Source organism: Bufo gargarizans, chromosome 1, assembly GCF_014858855.1.
Source record: "Bufo gargarizans isolate SCDJY-AF-19 chromosome 1, ASM1485885v1, whole genome shotgun sequence".
Lineage (NCBI taxonomy): Eukaryota > Metazoa > Chordata > Amphibia > Anura > Bufonidae > Bufo > Bufo gargarizans.
This window is the reverse complement of record NC_058080.1, coordinates 470,017,179-470,036,009: the sequence shown is the minus strand read 5'-3', so window position 1 is coordinate 470,036,009 and position 18,831 is coordinate 470,017,179. Positions and strand designations below refer to the sequence as shown.

The 18,831-nt window shown below is 39.7% G+C and overlaps 1 protein-coding gene across 1 annotated transcript in view; it reads right to left on the bottom strand.

The window, feature by feature from the left end:
* Nucleotides 1-10,505: 10,505 nt before the first annotated feature.
* Nucleotides 10,506-18,831, bottom strand: part of SHC3 (SHC adaptor protein 3) — a 224,178-nt gene continuing 215,852 nt past the window's right edge. The window contains exon 12 of the mRNA XM_044287510.1: nucleotides 10,506-10,634. Within this exon, the coding sequence (XP_044143445.1) occupies nucleotides 10,506-10,634 (129 nt within the window). The remainder of the gene's footprint in view (nucleotides 10,635-18,831) is intronic.

Genomic DNA, 18,831 nt, shown 5'->3' with positions numbered 1-18,831 from the left:
AAAGATGAAAAAGAAAGTCCAGCATGCTACACTATTTTGTCTGTGCCCCCTGACAGGAACTGTATTCCAGTTGGCTGCCGGGGAGCTGAGCCAATGCGGGTAAGGCACAGTGCAAAGAGAGACACCAGATCACAAGTTAGAGAACTGGATTACGAGCTGTACCACCAGCTAAGCGCTAAAGACTTCTGGCTGTGCCGTGCCACCCTTCTCATCCACATTACAAGTGCTCTTACCAGGGTTGCTGCTACAAAAAGACACAAGAGTCTTTGAGTCAATAAAGTTAAAGGCAGAGGGATCAGTGGCTCGGCTAGGAGTTCCTCCATGGAAGGAGAGGCACAAGTTGGTTTGGGTGGAAGAATCAACAAGGCTAGAGTTGATTTAGGCAGCACTGGATCTTCAGTTAGAAGGAACCAGGGCTGAAAACTCCCCTCAGTCTTGCAGTGTAGAAGGGAAGATGACAGCTGGATATGGAGAATTTATCTTTGTACAATGTAGTTGTGAGGTACAGGCTCCAGTCACCATTACTGTCTCCCCTGAGGTTCAGGCTGTGTTCAAGTCATTTGGAAACTTGCAAATGGTTAATACACCCCCTTATAAACTAAGTTGTATTATAATGTTTGTGTGTTTTATTTCCAGGTTTGACTGATTCCTGCCTAGGAAGGCGCTTAAAAAAGTGGAGGGGGGTTAAAGATGTGGAAAGTCACATGCACTTTTTCTGAAAATTTGCAATGTCATGCAATAATGTAATAAAGTCAAAGGGAACCTGTCATGTTAAACATGGGGTTTGAGCTGCAGGCAGCATATTATAGAGCACGAGGATCTGAGCAGATTGATATATATATATATATATATATATATATATATATATGTGTGTGTATATATATAGTCTACAGGAAAAGATTCAGTATAATTTTTTCATTTATTCAAATTCCTGCTCCTTCTGGACTTTGAAGACCAGGAAGCGGTCCTATCAGTGATTGACAGTCTTCCCCTATAATTGTGTATACAGAGATAGCTGTCAATCACTGATAGGACCGCCTCCCTGACTTCAAAGCCCAGAATAACCATGAAGTTAAATGACTAAATTACACATTATACTGAATCTTTTCCCATAAAACTAAATATATCAATCTGCTCAGCTCCTCCTGGCCCTATAACATGGTGTCTGTAGCTTACATTGCATTTTTATGGTGACAGTCCTCCTTTAATGTTATGTAATGGCGGGGTGTGATGGAACTAAAACCACCTAGGATGGGCTAGCACAACTCATATAGGTGAGGGAGGAGTCACTGACATACCTCGGGGAGAATAAGAATTAACCAGTTAAAAGTCCCTGTTCCCATCAAAGTAAAGAGTGTGTAAAAGGCATGGTCAGCAGTAATGGCAAGTTAGCTGATCTAAGAAGATGAAGGAATACGTATTCCAGTTGAATGACAAAGATGAGCAAGCACAGAAAGGGGGCAGTGCAAGTAGAGGCATCAGACTGCAACTGTATTACGTTAACCGATCTATACCGCCACCTGGGAAGAGCAAGCGACTGCTAGCTATGCTGTTCCACCCAGACTCATCCACATTATAAGTGCTGAACCCAGGGCTGCTGCTGCTAAGTGACCTATGAGGTTGTGTTTCAGTATAAACTAGAGATGAGTGAATCAATTCGTAATTGATCCTGAAACAATTTGGATTCTAACTAACCTGAATTTTTTTGCAATTCATTTTGGATGAATCAAATATTCTCCAATTGTCCTGAAGTTGTTATATAAGAGTCCCTGGTCTCTGGTTTTCTGAAATGAGTCTGAGAAACAATATGAAGAAAATATGAGAATATATGATGACATTCACATCTCTCATCTCTTTAAGGAATCCTATTTTCTACATAGTTTTGCTCAGAGTCTGTTCAGAAACAAAATGTGATTCCTTGGAAACCAGAGACTTTCATATATCAATTTTCAGGGCAACTGAGGCATATTTGATTTGGACCTGAATCAAATGTCTTGCCAAATCAAAGACAAAATTAATTTTAAAAAATTTGCCCATCTCTAGTATAAATCTCTCCTCCGGACTGATAAAGTATGTTTTCCGGAGAACTGCATCCCTCAGTTATTATTTGAGTGTCCACTCCTGGGTTGCTATGATGTCTTCCATTGCTAATAGATGCAGAAATCATGAGATTCTGCACCTCTAAATCTCTCTGTAGCACACCTCAGAAGCAGCACAGATGGAGGACATTATGCAGCACAAATAAGCTATGTAGATATGAATCCAGCATTGAGTTGAGATTGTAGGTGACTTAGGCAACTTTCACACTCGCGTTTGGTGTGGATCCGTCATGGATCTGCACAAACGCATCCGTTTAGATAATACAACCGCATGCATCTGTTTGTATTATCTGTAACATAGCCAAAACTGATCCGTCTTGAAAACCATTGAAAGTCAATGGGGGACGGATCCATTTTCTATTATGCCATATTGTGTCAATGAAAACGGATCCGTCCCCATTGACTTACATTGTGTGTCAGGACGGATCCGTTTGGCTCAGTTTCGTTAGACGGAAACCAAAACGGTGCAAGCAGCGTTTTAGTATCCGCCTCCAAAGTGGAATGGAGGTGGAACGGAGCCAAACTGAGACAAACTGATGCATTCTAAGCGGATCCTTATCCGCAGGAGTGAAGCCTAATATGTTGAAAAAAATACATTTTTCACTGATACGATATATTACAAAGTTTCTTATATTAAACTGTACTGTTATGTACTTTATGAAAATGAAATGCCAGTTACTCCATAAGAGTGCAACAGATAAAATGATGCAATAGTAAACATAAAGTATGTAAAAATGCAGATTTTTTAATAACTCACTGACGCACACAGTCAGTTGGAGGATACTGTGAATACAGCTGTTACAATTGCAGATTTTTTACTTTATTATACGAATATTTATCAGCTTTGGTGTGTATACTTTTAAAGGCACCTTTTCATTTTTCTTTTTTTTTTTCACACTCCTGGTCCCCAATGAATTGTATAGTCACATAATATATGATAGAACATTCATACATAATGATAATTGTAGTTATATTTATTAAAGTTCAGTCTTTATTATGCCAACAAATAGAGTATACCTACTCCAGAATGAAGAAAATGAATCTTTAATGCCAACTTCAAGTCAATGTCAGACCTTTTGTTTTTTTGCGAGGCAATAAGTAAAGTACTGAAAAATAATATCAAGAATTTTGACTGGCTGACTAACAAAACAATAAAAAAATATATATTTATGTCACATACCCTTTGACATACCTTTAAAGTGTAATTGTCATTTGAAGGGAATCTGCCACATCATTTTCACCTATATAACTAACAGCATTTCCCCACAGAAGATTACAAAAACATTTCAGACACACCTGTGTGTGCTTTGTGTCTTTATTTTAATTTCAATAAAGTGCCTTTATTCTGCTGAAAAACAAGCTTTCAGACAATACCAGAATCACATCATTATATCAATTACATCTGAAGATATACAGTGCTGCCCATAATTATTCATACCTCTGGCAAATTTTGACTTAAAGTTACTTTTATTCAACCAGCAAGTAATTTTTTGACGGGAAATGACATAGGTATCTCCCAAAATGTAATAAGACGATGTACAAGAGGCATTATTTGGGGAAAAAAACATTTCTCAACTTTTTTTTTACATTTGAGCAAAAAATACACGATGTTCCGCACTGTGGAAAATCTCAGAGGACGTGGTCGGAAGCCAAAAGTGACACCTGTGCTGGTCAGGAGGATAGTTAGAGAGGGGAAAAAGAATCCAAGGATCACCGCCAAGGCCATCCTGGTGAATCTGGGCTCTGCTGGTGGCAATGTCTCAAGGCAGACAATCCAACGGACACTGCACAATGCAGACCAAGGAGGACGCCACTTCTCCAGATAAGGCACACAAAAGCTTGCTTGGCCTTTGCAAAAGCTCATCTGGACAAAGAAGAAGACTTCTGGTCTTCTGTGTTATGGTCAGATGAAACAAAAATTTTATTGTTTGGTCACAATGATGTTTCCTTCATTTGGCGTAAAAAAGGAGAAGCCTTCAACCCACAGAACACCATCCCCACTGTCAAACATGGTGGTGGGAACCTAATGCTTTGGGGTGTTTTTCAGCCAATGGACCAGGGAACCTAATCACAATAAACGGCACCATGAAAAAAGAGCAATACATGGGGATTCTCAATGACAACATCAGGCAGTCTGCAGAGAAACTTGGCCTTGGGCACCAGTGGAAATTTCAGCATGACAATGACCAAAAACACACAACAAAAGTGGTGAAGAAATAGTTAGCAGACAACAACATTAACGTTTTAGAGTGGCCCAGCCAGAGTCCAGACTTGAATCCAATTGAGAATCTGTGGAGGGAGCTCAAGATCAGGGTGTTGGCAAGAAGACCCTCCAACCTGAAAGATTTGGAGCTCATTGCTAAAGATGAATGAGCAAACATACCTGTGGAGACATGCAAAAAGCTGGTCTGCAATTATAGGAAGTGTTTGATTGCTGTAATAGCCAATAAAGGCTTTTCTATTGATTATTGAGAAGGGTATGAATAATTTTGGACTGGACACTTTTTGCTCAAATGTAAATAAAAGTTGAATTTTTTTTTTCCACACTAATGCCTCTTGTACATCGTCTTATTATCTTTTGGGAGACACCTATATAATTTCCCATCAAAAAATTACTTTCTGGTTGAATAAAAGTAACTTTAATTCAAAATTTGCCAGGGGTATGAATAATTATCAGCAGCACTGTAGCTATCAGAAATCGAGTCAGGGGTGAAATCAGAGTGAAACCTGTTTTTACTTTCACTTTCATCTGCATTCTCTGCTATTCCGATTTTTAACAGCTATATCTTCCGGCCTAGTGCGGAGAAATGTGTCCCTATTTGTTTGTTTACAAAATTGGGAGGTATGTACTAGGTATTGTTTGAAAGCTTGAAATGCCAGCTTTCAAACAAGACCAGGCCTATATCTCTCTAATCCCAATATATGAGCAGCTACTTTGGGCACTTGGGCACTTGAAATCACAAAACCTGCCCACCTGGGCACTTAGGAACTATTTTCCAGCAGAAAAAAAAAACACTTTTTCTGGACATACAATAAAGACACAGAGCATACACAGGTATGTTTGAAATGTGTTTGCAATCACAGTCTTCTGTGGGGCAATGCTGTTAATTATTTATGTGAAAATGATGCGTCAGATCAGATTCCTTTTTTTTTTGTAGGGGGGGTGACAAGGAAAATTTTTCAAATACGCTTTCTTAAGTAAATATGTACATTTGTAAGAAAAAAATGGCTCTGAAGTGCCCCTTAGCAGCACTTTCTAAATGAGCATTGCTAAGAAAACCAGCAACAAAAGATATGTATATATATATATATATACACGAATATATGTACATAGTATATAGTGTGTATATATATATATATATATATATATATAGAGAGAGAGAGAGAGAGAGAGAGTTTATATTGTTAGTAGGCAGCAGTAAGTTTAGGAGCACTGAACCCAGCGTCTACAATGACAGTACTGCGCTGTGCTGTGAAGATGGGTTTTCCTTAGCAATGCTCATTTTGGAGAGTGTTTCACTCCCCTACAAATTATGGGGGGGAATATTAAATGAAAGTTAAAGGGGTTTTCCGGGTTTTTAACACGCTCATGTAGTTTTTTTTATTTAGACTCTCCTGACCTGTTTTTACCATGTATACAGATCACTCTAGTTGGTTTACATCCTGTATGTAGCACTTCCTGCTGCTGTATCCAACCAAACCCATGATTCACTTCTTCTTTCTCTGCCACAGCTCCAGGACTGCCCCTAACAACACCCAGCTAGTTTATAGCTCCTCCCACCAAGCTACTTACATAGACACTGCCCTATCACTGCCCTTAATACCCAGCTAGTTTATAGCCCCTACCACCAGCTAATTACATGGATACTCCCCTATCACTGCCCCTAACAACACCCAGCTAGTTTATAGCTCCTCCCACCCAGCTAGTTACATAGACACTCCCCTATCACTGCCCCTAACAACACCCAGCTAGTTTATAGCTCCTCCCACCCAGCTAGTTACATAGACACTCCCCTATCACTGCCCCTAACACCCAGCTAGTTTATAGCTCCTCCCACCCAGCTAGTTACATAGACACTCCCCTATCACCACTTTAACATGCCTATGGATAACATCACAGGAAATAAGAAAGAGCTGGTAAAAGAAATACATCGCGGGTGACTCTAGGGAGGCTGGTCACCGTCACAGCCTGCTATTGGCTGCTCCCCCCATCGCCGGATGTTTTGATCCACAAAATGGGGAGATGCAGTGGTGGCCATGCAGGGATCTGGAGGGACGCCGGTGCCAGGGACTGGGTAAGTATAGTCTATAGGAGAGGCCCTGGCATTGTGGAGGGTATTTGTACTATTGGATAGTAACTGGGTTGGTCATCAAATTTTACCAATGCTTTATTATGGCATGCATACTATGGCATGCATACTATTATGGCACATATACTGTACTATGTGGCCTATGAGAAAAAGGGAGCCAGGTCACTCACTTTTGTTAAGGGCTACCTACTTTCAAAATCACAGCAACATCTGTGAACCAGCAAAGTGGGGGATATACTGTTCCCTATTTAGTTTTTTGCTTTGATGTCTACATGTGCTACGATATGGATCTATGTTAATAATATAATGCAAATAATATAATGTTAATGCTAATAATATGAAAGGGGGTTTTACCATTTTTAATATTGATTTAAATGGTAACACTTTGTAGTAAAATGTTATTGTGAAAAAAAAAAGTTTTTTTTTTCTTTTTGCATACATGATATAATACCCTACACACATTTCTGCAGGAATAACACAATCTTAAGTGTTATTTTTTTATATTAATCTGACAGACCTCACTTAGGCTACTTTCACATTGGCGTTTTGGTTTCCGTTTGTGAGATCCGTTCAGGGCTCTCATAAGCGGTCCAAAACAGTTTGGCTCCATGCCGCCTCTATTCCGCTTTGGAGGCGGACACCAAAACACTGCTTGCAGCGTTTTGGTGTCCGTCTGATGAAACTGAGCAAAACAGATCCGTCCTGACACAAAATGTAAGTCAATGGGGATGGATCCGTTTTCACTGACACAATCTGGCACAATAGAAAACGTATCCGTCCTACATTGACTTTCAAGGATGTTCAAGACGGATCCATTTTGGCAATGTTAAAGATAATACAAACGGATCTATTCTGAAGGGATGCATGCGGTTGTATTATCTGAACGGATGTGTTTGTGCAGATCCATGATGGATCCACACCAAACGCGAGTGTGAAAGTAGCCTTAAATAAATAGGGTTTGCCAGGATCCATTTAGATCCGCCAGCAGTCATAAATACATTATAGATAGATGCAATGATGACATTATGAACAGAGTCCTCTCATTTTATGTCTAGGTATTGTAACGGATGGTGTAACAGATAAAAAGAATCTTACAAATAAGGATCCGACTGGCTTGATCCGAAACTAAGGAACAAAAGGGTGACCCCTATTTAAGCCCTGAAACTCTCCCTGTCTTCTCAGCCCATGCAAAGATCTCTATGATAAAAAATTGCATTCCCTCGTGCCTCGACTGTATGACACCTGAACACCCTATAATAGTGAGGGGACATGACCACCAGCTCCCTACACTTAATACGGAGGGAGTCAGGGTCACCTAGGATCAAGCAAACAGGAAAACACAAATAAATGAACAGACTTATCTGTAGAAGCATCAGTTGTAGCATCCAGCATGTACACACTCCAGGAAGTTGTATAAACCGCAAAGTAATGCAGTATGGGAAGGGATTTAAAGGGATGCAATCAGTGCAACTAGATGACAGCTGAGAGAGGGAAACGAGATGATAAAACGAAAGCAAAACAAAACAACCTCAAGCAGGAGGTTCTGAAGAACGTCTGTCAGAGCTTCTCAGATGTCTGGCGGTGACAGTTATACGACAAATATTCAGGTTGTTTGCAGGTAGTAGAATATGTAACATGAAAAAACAGGCTGATATTTTTTCTGGAACTAAAAACGGAGTGCTGGAGACAATAGTTTTTAGAATATTCAAAGTATTATTCTTATTATTATCATTTTTCTTTTGTACATGAAATTATTCAGCTGCCATACATAAAAATTATTTATTAAAGTTATCATAATAGAGATGTTAAAAGTTGCATATGTGTGCATTATAGAGTCCGTCATGCAAGGACTTTGCAGAAAAAGTTTATTATTATCTTTATAGTTTATTTATCATTTATCCTTATGACAAATGTATAAAAAATGTAAAGCAAAGCAAACATCTGATTGGCTGCTGTTTAAAATAGTGTTCTGTTCACCAGTTTGTCAATGATGTTTATAACAGGATATTCTGTAAAATATCATTATTACAGAAAACAGGCCAGCCTTTATGAATGTACAGCCCACAAATTTATAGTACAGCTCCACTCCATTGCTCTCAATATTAGGAAATGTATTATTCCCAAAACTACATTACTACTTGCAGGATTACCAAATCCCTCTGCATCTCATCCTGCCTGCAGCAATCTGTAGTGTTCATAGTTGGCAAGTTGGGTGTCTGATTGCAGTAAAATCCAAAAGTGTCAGAGAACCTAGGCAGGTGGAGACAGGTTTGCCAATCTCCAGTTTGTCTGGACAACTAAAGACAAACATTATTATAGGAACAAATTATGCACTGGAAAACCAAAATGAATGATAAAAATTGCTGAGAATACTTATATGAACTAGTACTAATTACTGTGAACTGTAAAATTATTATAAATACAGTCACAAAAATCTTCAACCAATATCTCCTTCAACTTCAGAAGCATCAAAGACCAATCTATTTATTGTTCTGGACACTGGCCATGTGTCCCCTATATCTACTAGCTGTATGCATTTTTGGATGGTTGGCAAGCCTGTCTGTGGGAACTTTGCCATCCAGTAGCTACCAGCTCAACGCTTTAGAATAGTTCAGTTCATGAACCATTCCCAAATAATAAGAGAAGTATACCTCCAAAGTAAGCTACACCTTGAAGTAGAAAAAAAAGTTTCTCATTGAGTAATGAAACATTAAACTTTACTTAAATTCAAAAGTTGATCTAACCATACTAACACGGTTGTACAGATATCTATGTCATGTCCATTTGGTTTATATATCACAAAACCTATTTGGTTACCATACGGTATATCCTTGACTGAAATTCAGTTTCGTAAGTTCCAGTGAGTATAAATTTCCCAACTCAGAGAAAGTGGCGTACCACCGTCTACAATGCCAAGTTCAATGATTAGGTTTAAAGCGCATCTTGTAGCATGCACCAACATTAGAACATGATGTACAATGTATGGGAAGAAACTTGATGAGATTCTACAGTACATAATGCTACCGTTCACAGGCAGCCAATGCTACATACTAATAATGCATTATAAAGATGAAAAAATACCTATGCTTTTCACTTACGTGATTGTAGGAATATACATATAAAACTATTTAGAAATGTGTACAAGAAATTGTAGATAAAAATAACAATTTCATAGGCTGGGACACAAATAGGCCTTCAAATATAGTATCATATATAATATATATTTTGTTACATACAGCAATACACCTGAAATACAATAAACCAAACACTGCATCGTATCAAGTGATGCCTTAAAAGATACCGCTTTATACATTTATTTTTTGATAAAATGCTTTTTGAATAAATAGGTACCACTATGCTAGCCTTATCAGTGCAAAGATAGTTTAAAATTTGTAGTACAATGGGATAGTTAATACCCCGACCCTATAACCAGCTCAGACAACCTGTGGCTCATAGCAGCTAGAAAGCTGCATGTTCTGTAATCGTGCTCTATGTAAACTTCTTACCATTTAAAAGCTTACAGTACAAAAAAAAACAAATCACTGGATTTTTTTTAATGCAATATAACAGTACATATTGGATGGTGTGTCAAAGCAATCACATCCACCAAGAGAAAAAAAAATCCTTTCGAATGCTGCAGGTATCTCCAAAGATTCTCAACACCTTACAGCACCAAATAGTATTTTGCTAACTTTTGTCCATTCTTCTTGTTTTGTGCTTATTAGGTAAAACCGTGATCAGATCATGCAGCATTATATTTATTAAATCAGAATGCTGCGTTCAATATCAAGCCAAAGTACCACAATTATTGTTCTGTTATCATTAAAACATTACCAGCCTTATTTGTTTCCCATAGTCTCCAAAAATATAAATATATTTATATCTATATATACATATATCAGTGTATTTATACACACACCTTATATATTCACATTAAGGGATCAAACAATTTTATAAAAATTATGGTTCAAGAAGTGCCACTTATTGTATGGGTCAAGTATATTGGGTTTGACTCATACGATCTGTGTTCCTATTGCACTGACTTCTGATGTGGACTCCATAAAAATACACTTGCGTGGCGGAAGTGACGGTAATATCAAGGCTTCCCCTCCACTGGCTGTTTCAAGCATAATTCACTTCCGGAGGATACAATGGGCAAATGGTTTTCCAGGTGGTGATTGATGAGATGACCAATGCTATCAAACACACGATCTTTAGTTCTAACCTGAAAGAAGAAAAAGATTCTTAAAGATTCTCTTTTTTAAGATTTACATTATTATTTTTTTTACATTTTTAAACAGTACAAATTAAGTGATATTGAAGTAAACCAGAGGCTGGAATATAATGAACATAACAGAAATGCTCTGATTTTGCAGATGAAGATCATTTTCCAAAATGTCTTTTAGCTTTAGCACAGATAGGCAAGGTATTAAAAAAAATCAGTGGCAGGAGGGTGGAGAAAGCCAGAAGCTCATGAATATCAGGACTCATTGGCATGTACTGGAGCTGTTAGAACCTGAGAACGACTCTGCATCATGCAGTATCTAGTATCTTTAGCATTCAATAGAATACTGAAGACGGATTCTCCTTATCAACCCTCAGTTAGAGGGTTGCAAAGGGAAGACTATACATACAGACTTTTACACAGTTAAACTTTAAGGACCAAAGTTACCCAAATACATATATCTCCTATTGTTTATGTATTTTAATTGTGATATGCCAGCAGAGCAATTTTGTAGGTGCACAGTAAAGTGCAAACGTCTTAGGCAATAAAACCTGTAAAGTAAGATGCTACCTTTTAAAATATCAAAGGGGTTCTCTGGGCTTTTGATATTGATGACCTATCCTCAGGGTAAGTCATCAATATTAATCGTGGGGGACCGACACCCAGCACCCCCGCCAATCAGCTGTATAATGAGACTACACGCACAGTGTGCACAGCAGCAGGAAGAGAGTAGGGAGGTGGCACGTGCCACTGCGCCACTGCGCGCTCAGTCTCCTCATACAGCTAATCAGTGGCGGTGCCAAGAAAATAAAGTAAAAAAGCTAAATCATATCAATATTTGGTGTCATCAGACATGTGTCAGTTCAATTAGAAAAACTAGTAGTTTTTCTCATTTCATAAAAGTATGTGTCAAATATAATGGAATACAGTAGTAGACCACAACATCAATTTCCATTCTAACTAGCTAAGAACAGCAAACTGGTTTTGTAAACCTTGATTTCTGCTGAAAATACCTCTGATTACCATTTAGAACCAGTATATGAACCTCAGAACCATTTAGAACCAGTATATGAACCTCAGGTTGGGGCAATGTTGCATTGTCACATTGCATCTAATGATGGCCACGTTTTGACATGAGAGTTCCCATGACTGTAACAAAACTGACACAATAAATCTAACCCTTAAGGATTTTTGCTAGCAAGTCATGAGTCACATGCGACTTTGCCACCATAGACGACAATGCCAGTCACATGTGATTGAGACTTGTCTGTGACATGTTTGTGATTTGGCAAATTTTTTACCACCAAAATGCAGCTCTAAAATGATCGGGCATCAGCAATTCGTAGACAACTTGTCTAAAGCAAAGTTGCCACATAGCCCTAGCCTTAGTCCTATAGGTCTATTGTGGATATATTGGTATCCCAATTTGACATAGTAGATTACAGCAAAATAATTAGTTGCTTTAATTTACTAAAACAACTTTACCTAAACAGTTTTTGGTACATACTATATACTATACTGTTTTGGTATATTTACACCAAACAACACAAATTATATGGCAAGAGTAGTTGCAGGTTTTGTGTTTCTTCTCATGTACTTCCAGATAATGATTGGTGACAGAACACTGAGGTGAAACGGACATCTTGTAAAATGATTATTATAATAATAATAATGTACAGTACATTGATCCCCTTTGTGACCACACACATTTTTAAAAAATCGCATTCCAAGAGCTGTAACTTTGTTTTTTTCATCAATGTACTTGTATGAGGTCTTATATTTTGCAAGACAAGTTATAGTTTTTAATGCACCATTTTGGGTACATGTAATGACTGATTAAAGTCAGTTGTTTAGCTAAAACCCCCGTTGTTTACGTCAGTAAAAAAGGCATATTAGTGGTCACTAAGTGGTTAATGATGTTCTTAAATAAAAAGGAAATGTCCAATTTGTTGCTCTACCATCATTTCTACATTGCTACATTTTACTAAAGTCACAATTATTAAGTGGACTTCTTTGTATAAGGTTCCTTTAATATAAAGTCTTGGGTCTTGAAAGGCAGAGAGGATAAAAATCAAAAACACAAAAACATGAATTGGCCCAGAAGTAATGAGTTCTGAATTCTTCAGAAATAATGAGTTTTTCGCAAGTGCCAGCAGCCTGCCTCTCTAAACAGAAGATTCATACTTACCTGCTCCCCACCACTTTGGTCCCACATGCTGCTTCCAGTGTCCCCATGCTGCACCTGATATAAACACAAAACTCATTATTTTTGTAGAACCCCTTTGTAACGAATCTCCTAGCACCCCGACCGGGTACCTCCATTGATGGATGCTCTCAGTGCTTCCCGAGGACTCCAAGCACTCTGCTCTACACCAAAACCACCACAGGAACCAGGAACAGCCCTTACAAGAGCTAGTAGTTATAGCCAGGGGAGTATAGCAAATCTTCAGCGTATAGCAATCCCCACACACATGAGACAAGGCTCTATGTTGAATGTAAAACAGGAACTCTTTAATGGGTTATTTTTCAGCCTTTTATGGAGGTCTCCTAGCAAGGGACACTCCCCCTGGGGCCCTTGTATAAGACTGTGACAGTTTATATTTTAGCCAATCACATGCATTTACAGTATTGAAACCTTCCCAGCAATTGTACACAAAACCCCCTTCCCTCTGTCTGTAACGCAATCAACAAAATACAATGAGCATTGTCTTTGATGCAATTAACTAACACACTGGCATTGTCTGAGACGCAATTAACTAACACACTGGCATTGTCTGAGAAGCAATCAACAAAATACAATTACCAAACGTAATGGGCTAACTTAATCACTCACAGACAGAAAACACACATTTTTCCCAACACACAGAAAACACCTCAAAACCCCACACATCCCCATAATGTATACATCCATGGATAGCTCTGATCTGGGTGAACAACATATCCAAAAATCATGGAAGTCACATTTGGCTGGCCGCAAGCATGTCTTCTCCTTCAAAGTTAGTATGGGCCATAATCCTGGGGCAAGAGGCTGGCAACCAGGCCCCTCCAAAACCGAGAGGCGAGGTTGGTTTCGCCACACCCTTTAAGGGCTTAAAGGGAACCTGTCACCAGTTTTATGGTGTCCTAACTAAGGGCAACATAAATAAGTGACTGATTCTCTTAGCAAAATGCTGGGTCACTTTTTTTAATTGACCCAGTCAATCTGCCAACATCTTGTATTGAAAAGCTCCAGCTGATAATGATGAGTCATGAATATTTATGAGCTCCTGACTCTCCCCGCCCACCTGCTGCTGAATGACAGTTATTTTCCATATGAATCAGCAGTAGGTGGGCAGGGGAGTGGCTATAGCTGTTAATTAAATATACGCTGGACTCAATGACATCACGCTGGACTCAAATCAGCTCATTAGCATGCAGCATCTTTGTGTGTATATTATGAGGTAACCATCTGTCACACCAGTAAGTGAATACATCTAAGGTACTTTTTAGTAGTTAATGATTGTATATAATTAGTTAGATTATAATCAAATATCCACATGACAGGTTGCCTTTAAAGTGGATTTCTGGGAGTTAAAGGGGTTTTGTCATCTCAGACATTGGTGGCATATCACTGGGATATGCCACCAATGTCAAATAGGTGCGGGTCCCTCTCTCCAGAATGGGGCCCTGAAAGTGAGGTAGAATGCACCGCGCATGTGTGGCATGCTCTCCATTAATTTCTGTGGGAATTCTGAAAATAGCAGAGCACTCCATTCAGTTATATGGCGCTTGGCTATTTTTGGCAGTCCCACAGAAATGAATGCAGAGTGGCCGGACATACAAGGCTGCTCTCCACTCACTTTCGGGGGTCGCATTCTGGAGATGAGTGCTGGTTCCACCACCTAGCGATGTGCCACTAATGTCTAAGATGAGACAACACATTTAAATGTTGATGAGCTATCTTCAAGAGAGGTCATCACTATATAATCAGTATCCAACACAAGGGGCACTTTTAGACATGAAAGTCTTGCAACATTTGGTATAATCATTACCAAATGTTGCAACATGGTGCAACTTTGATGTGACAGATGCAAAAAATCCAGACATGATGGCTTTTGTTGTTGAAGGTCCCAAGTTACTCCACTGACTTTAATTGGCTGTTTGGTTTTCTCAGTGCTAAAACAGTCACACAACAGCAACTTGCAGACAAGTCAAATGGTGTTTCCAAGAACAGCGGAGCAGGTGTACATACAGGGGGACGTAGTTTCACAAAAGCTAGAATGCTGAAGGTTGTTGACCCCTTTAATAAAACCTTTAGACATAACTCCCAACCTTCCCTTATTCAGCTGGGCAGTTGCAGAATTCTGTGGCTGTCCTGCAGTCCCAGACATGGGTATGTCCCTCTTTCAACTCTCTCTGCATCCTGTCAGCTCCTTGTTCCACCAGTCACCCAGCTGGTGCTCTACCCAGCAGGTGTGATGATGACCTTATCAACCCTGCAGCACTAACTAACAAATCGCATAGGCCAGGGAATGATGATCACCTCCTGAGTCCTGACCTGTGTGTTCTTGTGCTCAGAGCAGTAGGTAGGATGACATCACTTTGTTGACCCTGCTGCTGGTGAGAGTAGGATGTTCTCCATTCGCCAGGGGAATGTTCTTTTCTTATATTAACAACCCAGGCTTCACTGCTGTAAAGAGGCATTCCACATTGTGGGGACAATCAGGAGGCATATGTAATATGTGGTGGCAATCATAGAGACAATCAGAAGGGCATATCTACTGTGTGGGTGCAATATGGAAGCATATCTACTGTGTGGGGACACTAAGGGGGCATAACTACTGTGAAGGGGCACTAAGGAGAAGTAACTAATATGAGAGAGCTTGAGTACTGTGTGAGGGCACTAAGGGGGCATAACTCATCAGCTGCTAAAGAACATAGAGATATACACCCAGCATGATAATACACACTTCAGCTGGGAGGGTTGCATTCTGGAGATGAGTGCTGGTTCCACCAAGTAGCGATATGCCACCAATGTTTATGAGAAAACACATTTAAATGTTGATGAGCTATCTTCAAGAGAGGTCATCAATATATAATCAGTATCCATCACAAGTGGAACTTTTAGTTATATTATATATATTCTATTAATGGTGTCGCAATACATAAAAACAAAATGTGTCGGCAGATAAGAACCATTTGGCCCATCTAGTCTGCCTAATATACTGAATACTATGAATAGCCCTCGGCCCTATCTTATATGAAAGATGGCCTTATGCCTATCCCATGCATGCTTAAACTCCTTCACTGTATTTGCAGCTACCACTTCTACAGGAAGGCTATTCCATGCATCCACTACTCTCTCAGTAAAGTAATACTTCCTGATATTACTTTTAAACCTTTGCCTTTTAATTTAAAACTATGTCCTCTTGTAGCAGTTTTTCTTCTTTTAAATATTCTCTCCTCTTTTACCTTGTTGATTCCCTTTATGTATTTAAAAGTTTCTATCATATGTCCTCTGTCTCGTCTTTCTTCCAAGCTATACATGTTAAGGTCTTTTAACCTTTCCTGGTAAGTTTTATCCTGCAATCCATGTACCAGTTTAGTAGCTCTTCTCTGAACTCTCTCTAGAGTATCAATATCCTTCTGGAGATATGGTCTCCAGTACTGCGCACAATACTCCAAATGAGATCTCACTAGTTCTGTAGAGTGGCATGAGCACCTCCCTCTTTCTACTGGTAATGCCTCTGCCTATACACCCAAGCATTCTGCTAGCATTTCCTGCTGCTCTATGACATTGTCTGCCTACCTTTAAGTCTTCAGAAATAATGACTCCTAAATCCCTTTGCTCAGATACTGAGGCTAGGACTGTATCACTGATTTTATATTCTGCTCTTGGGTTTTTACGACCCAGGTGCATTATCTTGCACTTATCAACATAAAATTTTAGTTGCCAGATTTTTGACCATTCCTCTAGTTTTCCTAAATCCTTTTCCATTTGGTGTATCCCTCCAGGAACATCAACCCTGTTACAAATCTTTGTGTCATCAGCAAAGACACACCTTACCATCGAGGCCTTCTGCAATTTCGCTGATAAAGATATTAAACAATATGGGTCCCAGATCCCTGAGGTACCCCACTGGTAACAAGACCATGGTCTGAATATACTCCATTGACTACAACCCTCTGTTGTCTGTCCTTTTAGCCACTGCCTAATCCATTCAACAATATGGGAGTCCAAGCACAAAGACTGCAATGTATTGAAAAGCCTTCTATGTGGGACAGTATCAAAAGCCTTACTAAAGTCTAGATAAGCTATGTCTACTGCACCTCCGCCATCTATTATTTTAGTCATCCAATCAAAAAAATCAATAAGATTAGTTTGACACGATCTCCCTGAAGTAAACCCATGCTGTTTTTCATCTTTCAATCCATGGGATTTTAGATGTTCTACAATCCAATCCTTAAAGCATAACTGTCACACTTAGACCCTAATTTCAATTTTCATATATGTAGTTACTAATAACATGATATTCCAGAATCAGTTACTATTAGACTGACTTACCCCATATTTAATAAGATTAAGCCCTTAGCAACCAGTCTGCATAAAACTGCAATTTCACTATTCAGTTAAGATGGCCGCCACTGCCCTCACCCTGAGGCTAATCCCGCCTGCCCTCACTAGCCAGTAACAATAGCCCCCCAAAAGTGTCAGTAACCACAGCCCTCCCCCTAAAGGGTTAATCTCCTGCAGCACAAAGGGGTCATCTTACCACATGTTGCTTTCATTTATACACTGAGCAGATGGCAGATCTCCCTTCCCTGCTCTGCGCTGCTTCAACTCTGCATTGTCCCAGTCTGCTGAGTGAGGGAGCGTCTGCCAAGCACAGGGACAGGGAGAAGTGCACACAGCCCAGGCACTGTTATCAGCTGCTGGGAAGTACCTGGCTTTAATCATTTACTTACAGTCCCTGGCTGTCGGTAATCTGACCTTGCACGCAGCCTGCTTCTGCGTCCTCCATCCTTCAACACATAGATGGACCCTGCATAGCAACCTGATTTTAAGCATAGGTAAAAATAGGCAGTACAGGAAACAAAACTGTGGAATTAAGGGGTAATTGAGTACACAGTGAAAAGTTGAAATAGGGCCACCAAGGAGATATTAATCACCACAATGCAATACTCAAAAAAATTATAATATGACAGTTATACTTTAAGTATGGTTTCCATTAATTTCCCCACTATTGATGTTAGGCTTACTGGCCTATAGTTGCCCGATTCCTCCCTACTACCTTTCTTGTGAATGGGAGCAACATTTGCTAATTTCCAATCTTTTGTGACGACTCCTGTTACCAGTGATTGGTTAAATAAATCTGTTAATGGTTTTGCTAGTTCTCCGCTGTAACGGATCTCCTGGCACCCCGACCGGGTACCTCCATCGATAGGTGCTCCTAGTGCTTCCCGAGGACCCAAAGCACTCCACTTGACACTGTACGCACTGCAGACCCCACGAACCGCCAAAGCTTGGTTGAGGTCTCACCGTCTCCTACCCACCCTGGACCTACGACAAGGCTCCGGGCTCCAGTGGGTGAACCTCTCCTAAATCCCGAGAGCAGGAACAGCTCTTACAAGAGCTAGTAGTTATGCCAGGGGAGTATAGCAAATCTTCAGCGTATAGCAATCCCCCGGTGTCGATCAGTTACCCAAACAGCAGCCTCAACTTGGAAAAGGGTAAAACAGGAACTCTTTATTTGAACACACAGCATTGATTTATACACATCTTACAACAAGGTTACCACCCACAGGGTTTTGTAAACGCGCGTTGAGGAGTAACTTCACCTTGCCCGCAGCCCCTGCATCTGGTAGGTAACATTGCTATGTAGTGCACCTTTTCGGCTCCTTTTAAATCCGCAGATTAGAGCCGTATAAGTAAGGCACAGTTTTACATAGATAGCATGCGTGCAATCAAACTGTTTGCCTTGATCCAGATCCCCCAGCATGATCCCATTTGCCGGGAGTTTTCCGGAGAGTACAAAGCAAGGGGGCTGGTCTCGGCATAATTAGTGCCATGGGTCTGTGGAATAGGTGATGTACATCTGTGATTTGTCCCCGTGTACACATATTTATGTACTTTGAATACAAGTGTTTTTTATCAGTTATAAATAAAATATTGTTGTTTTAATCCCTGAAAATTGATGTGGTTGCACTCCTTTCTGTG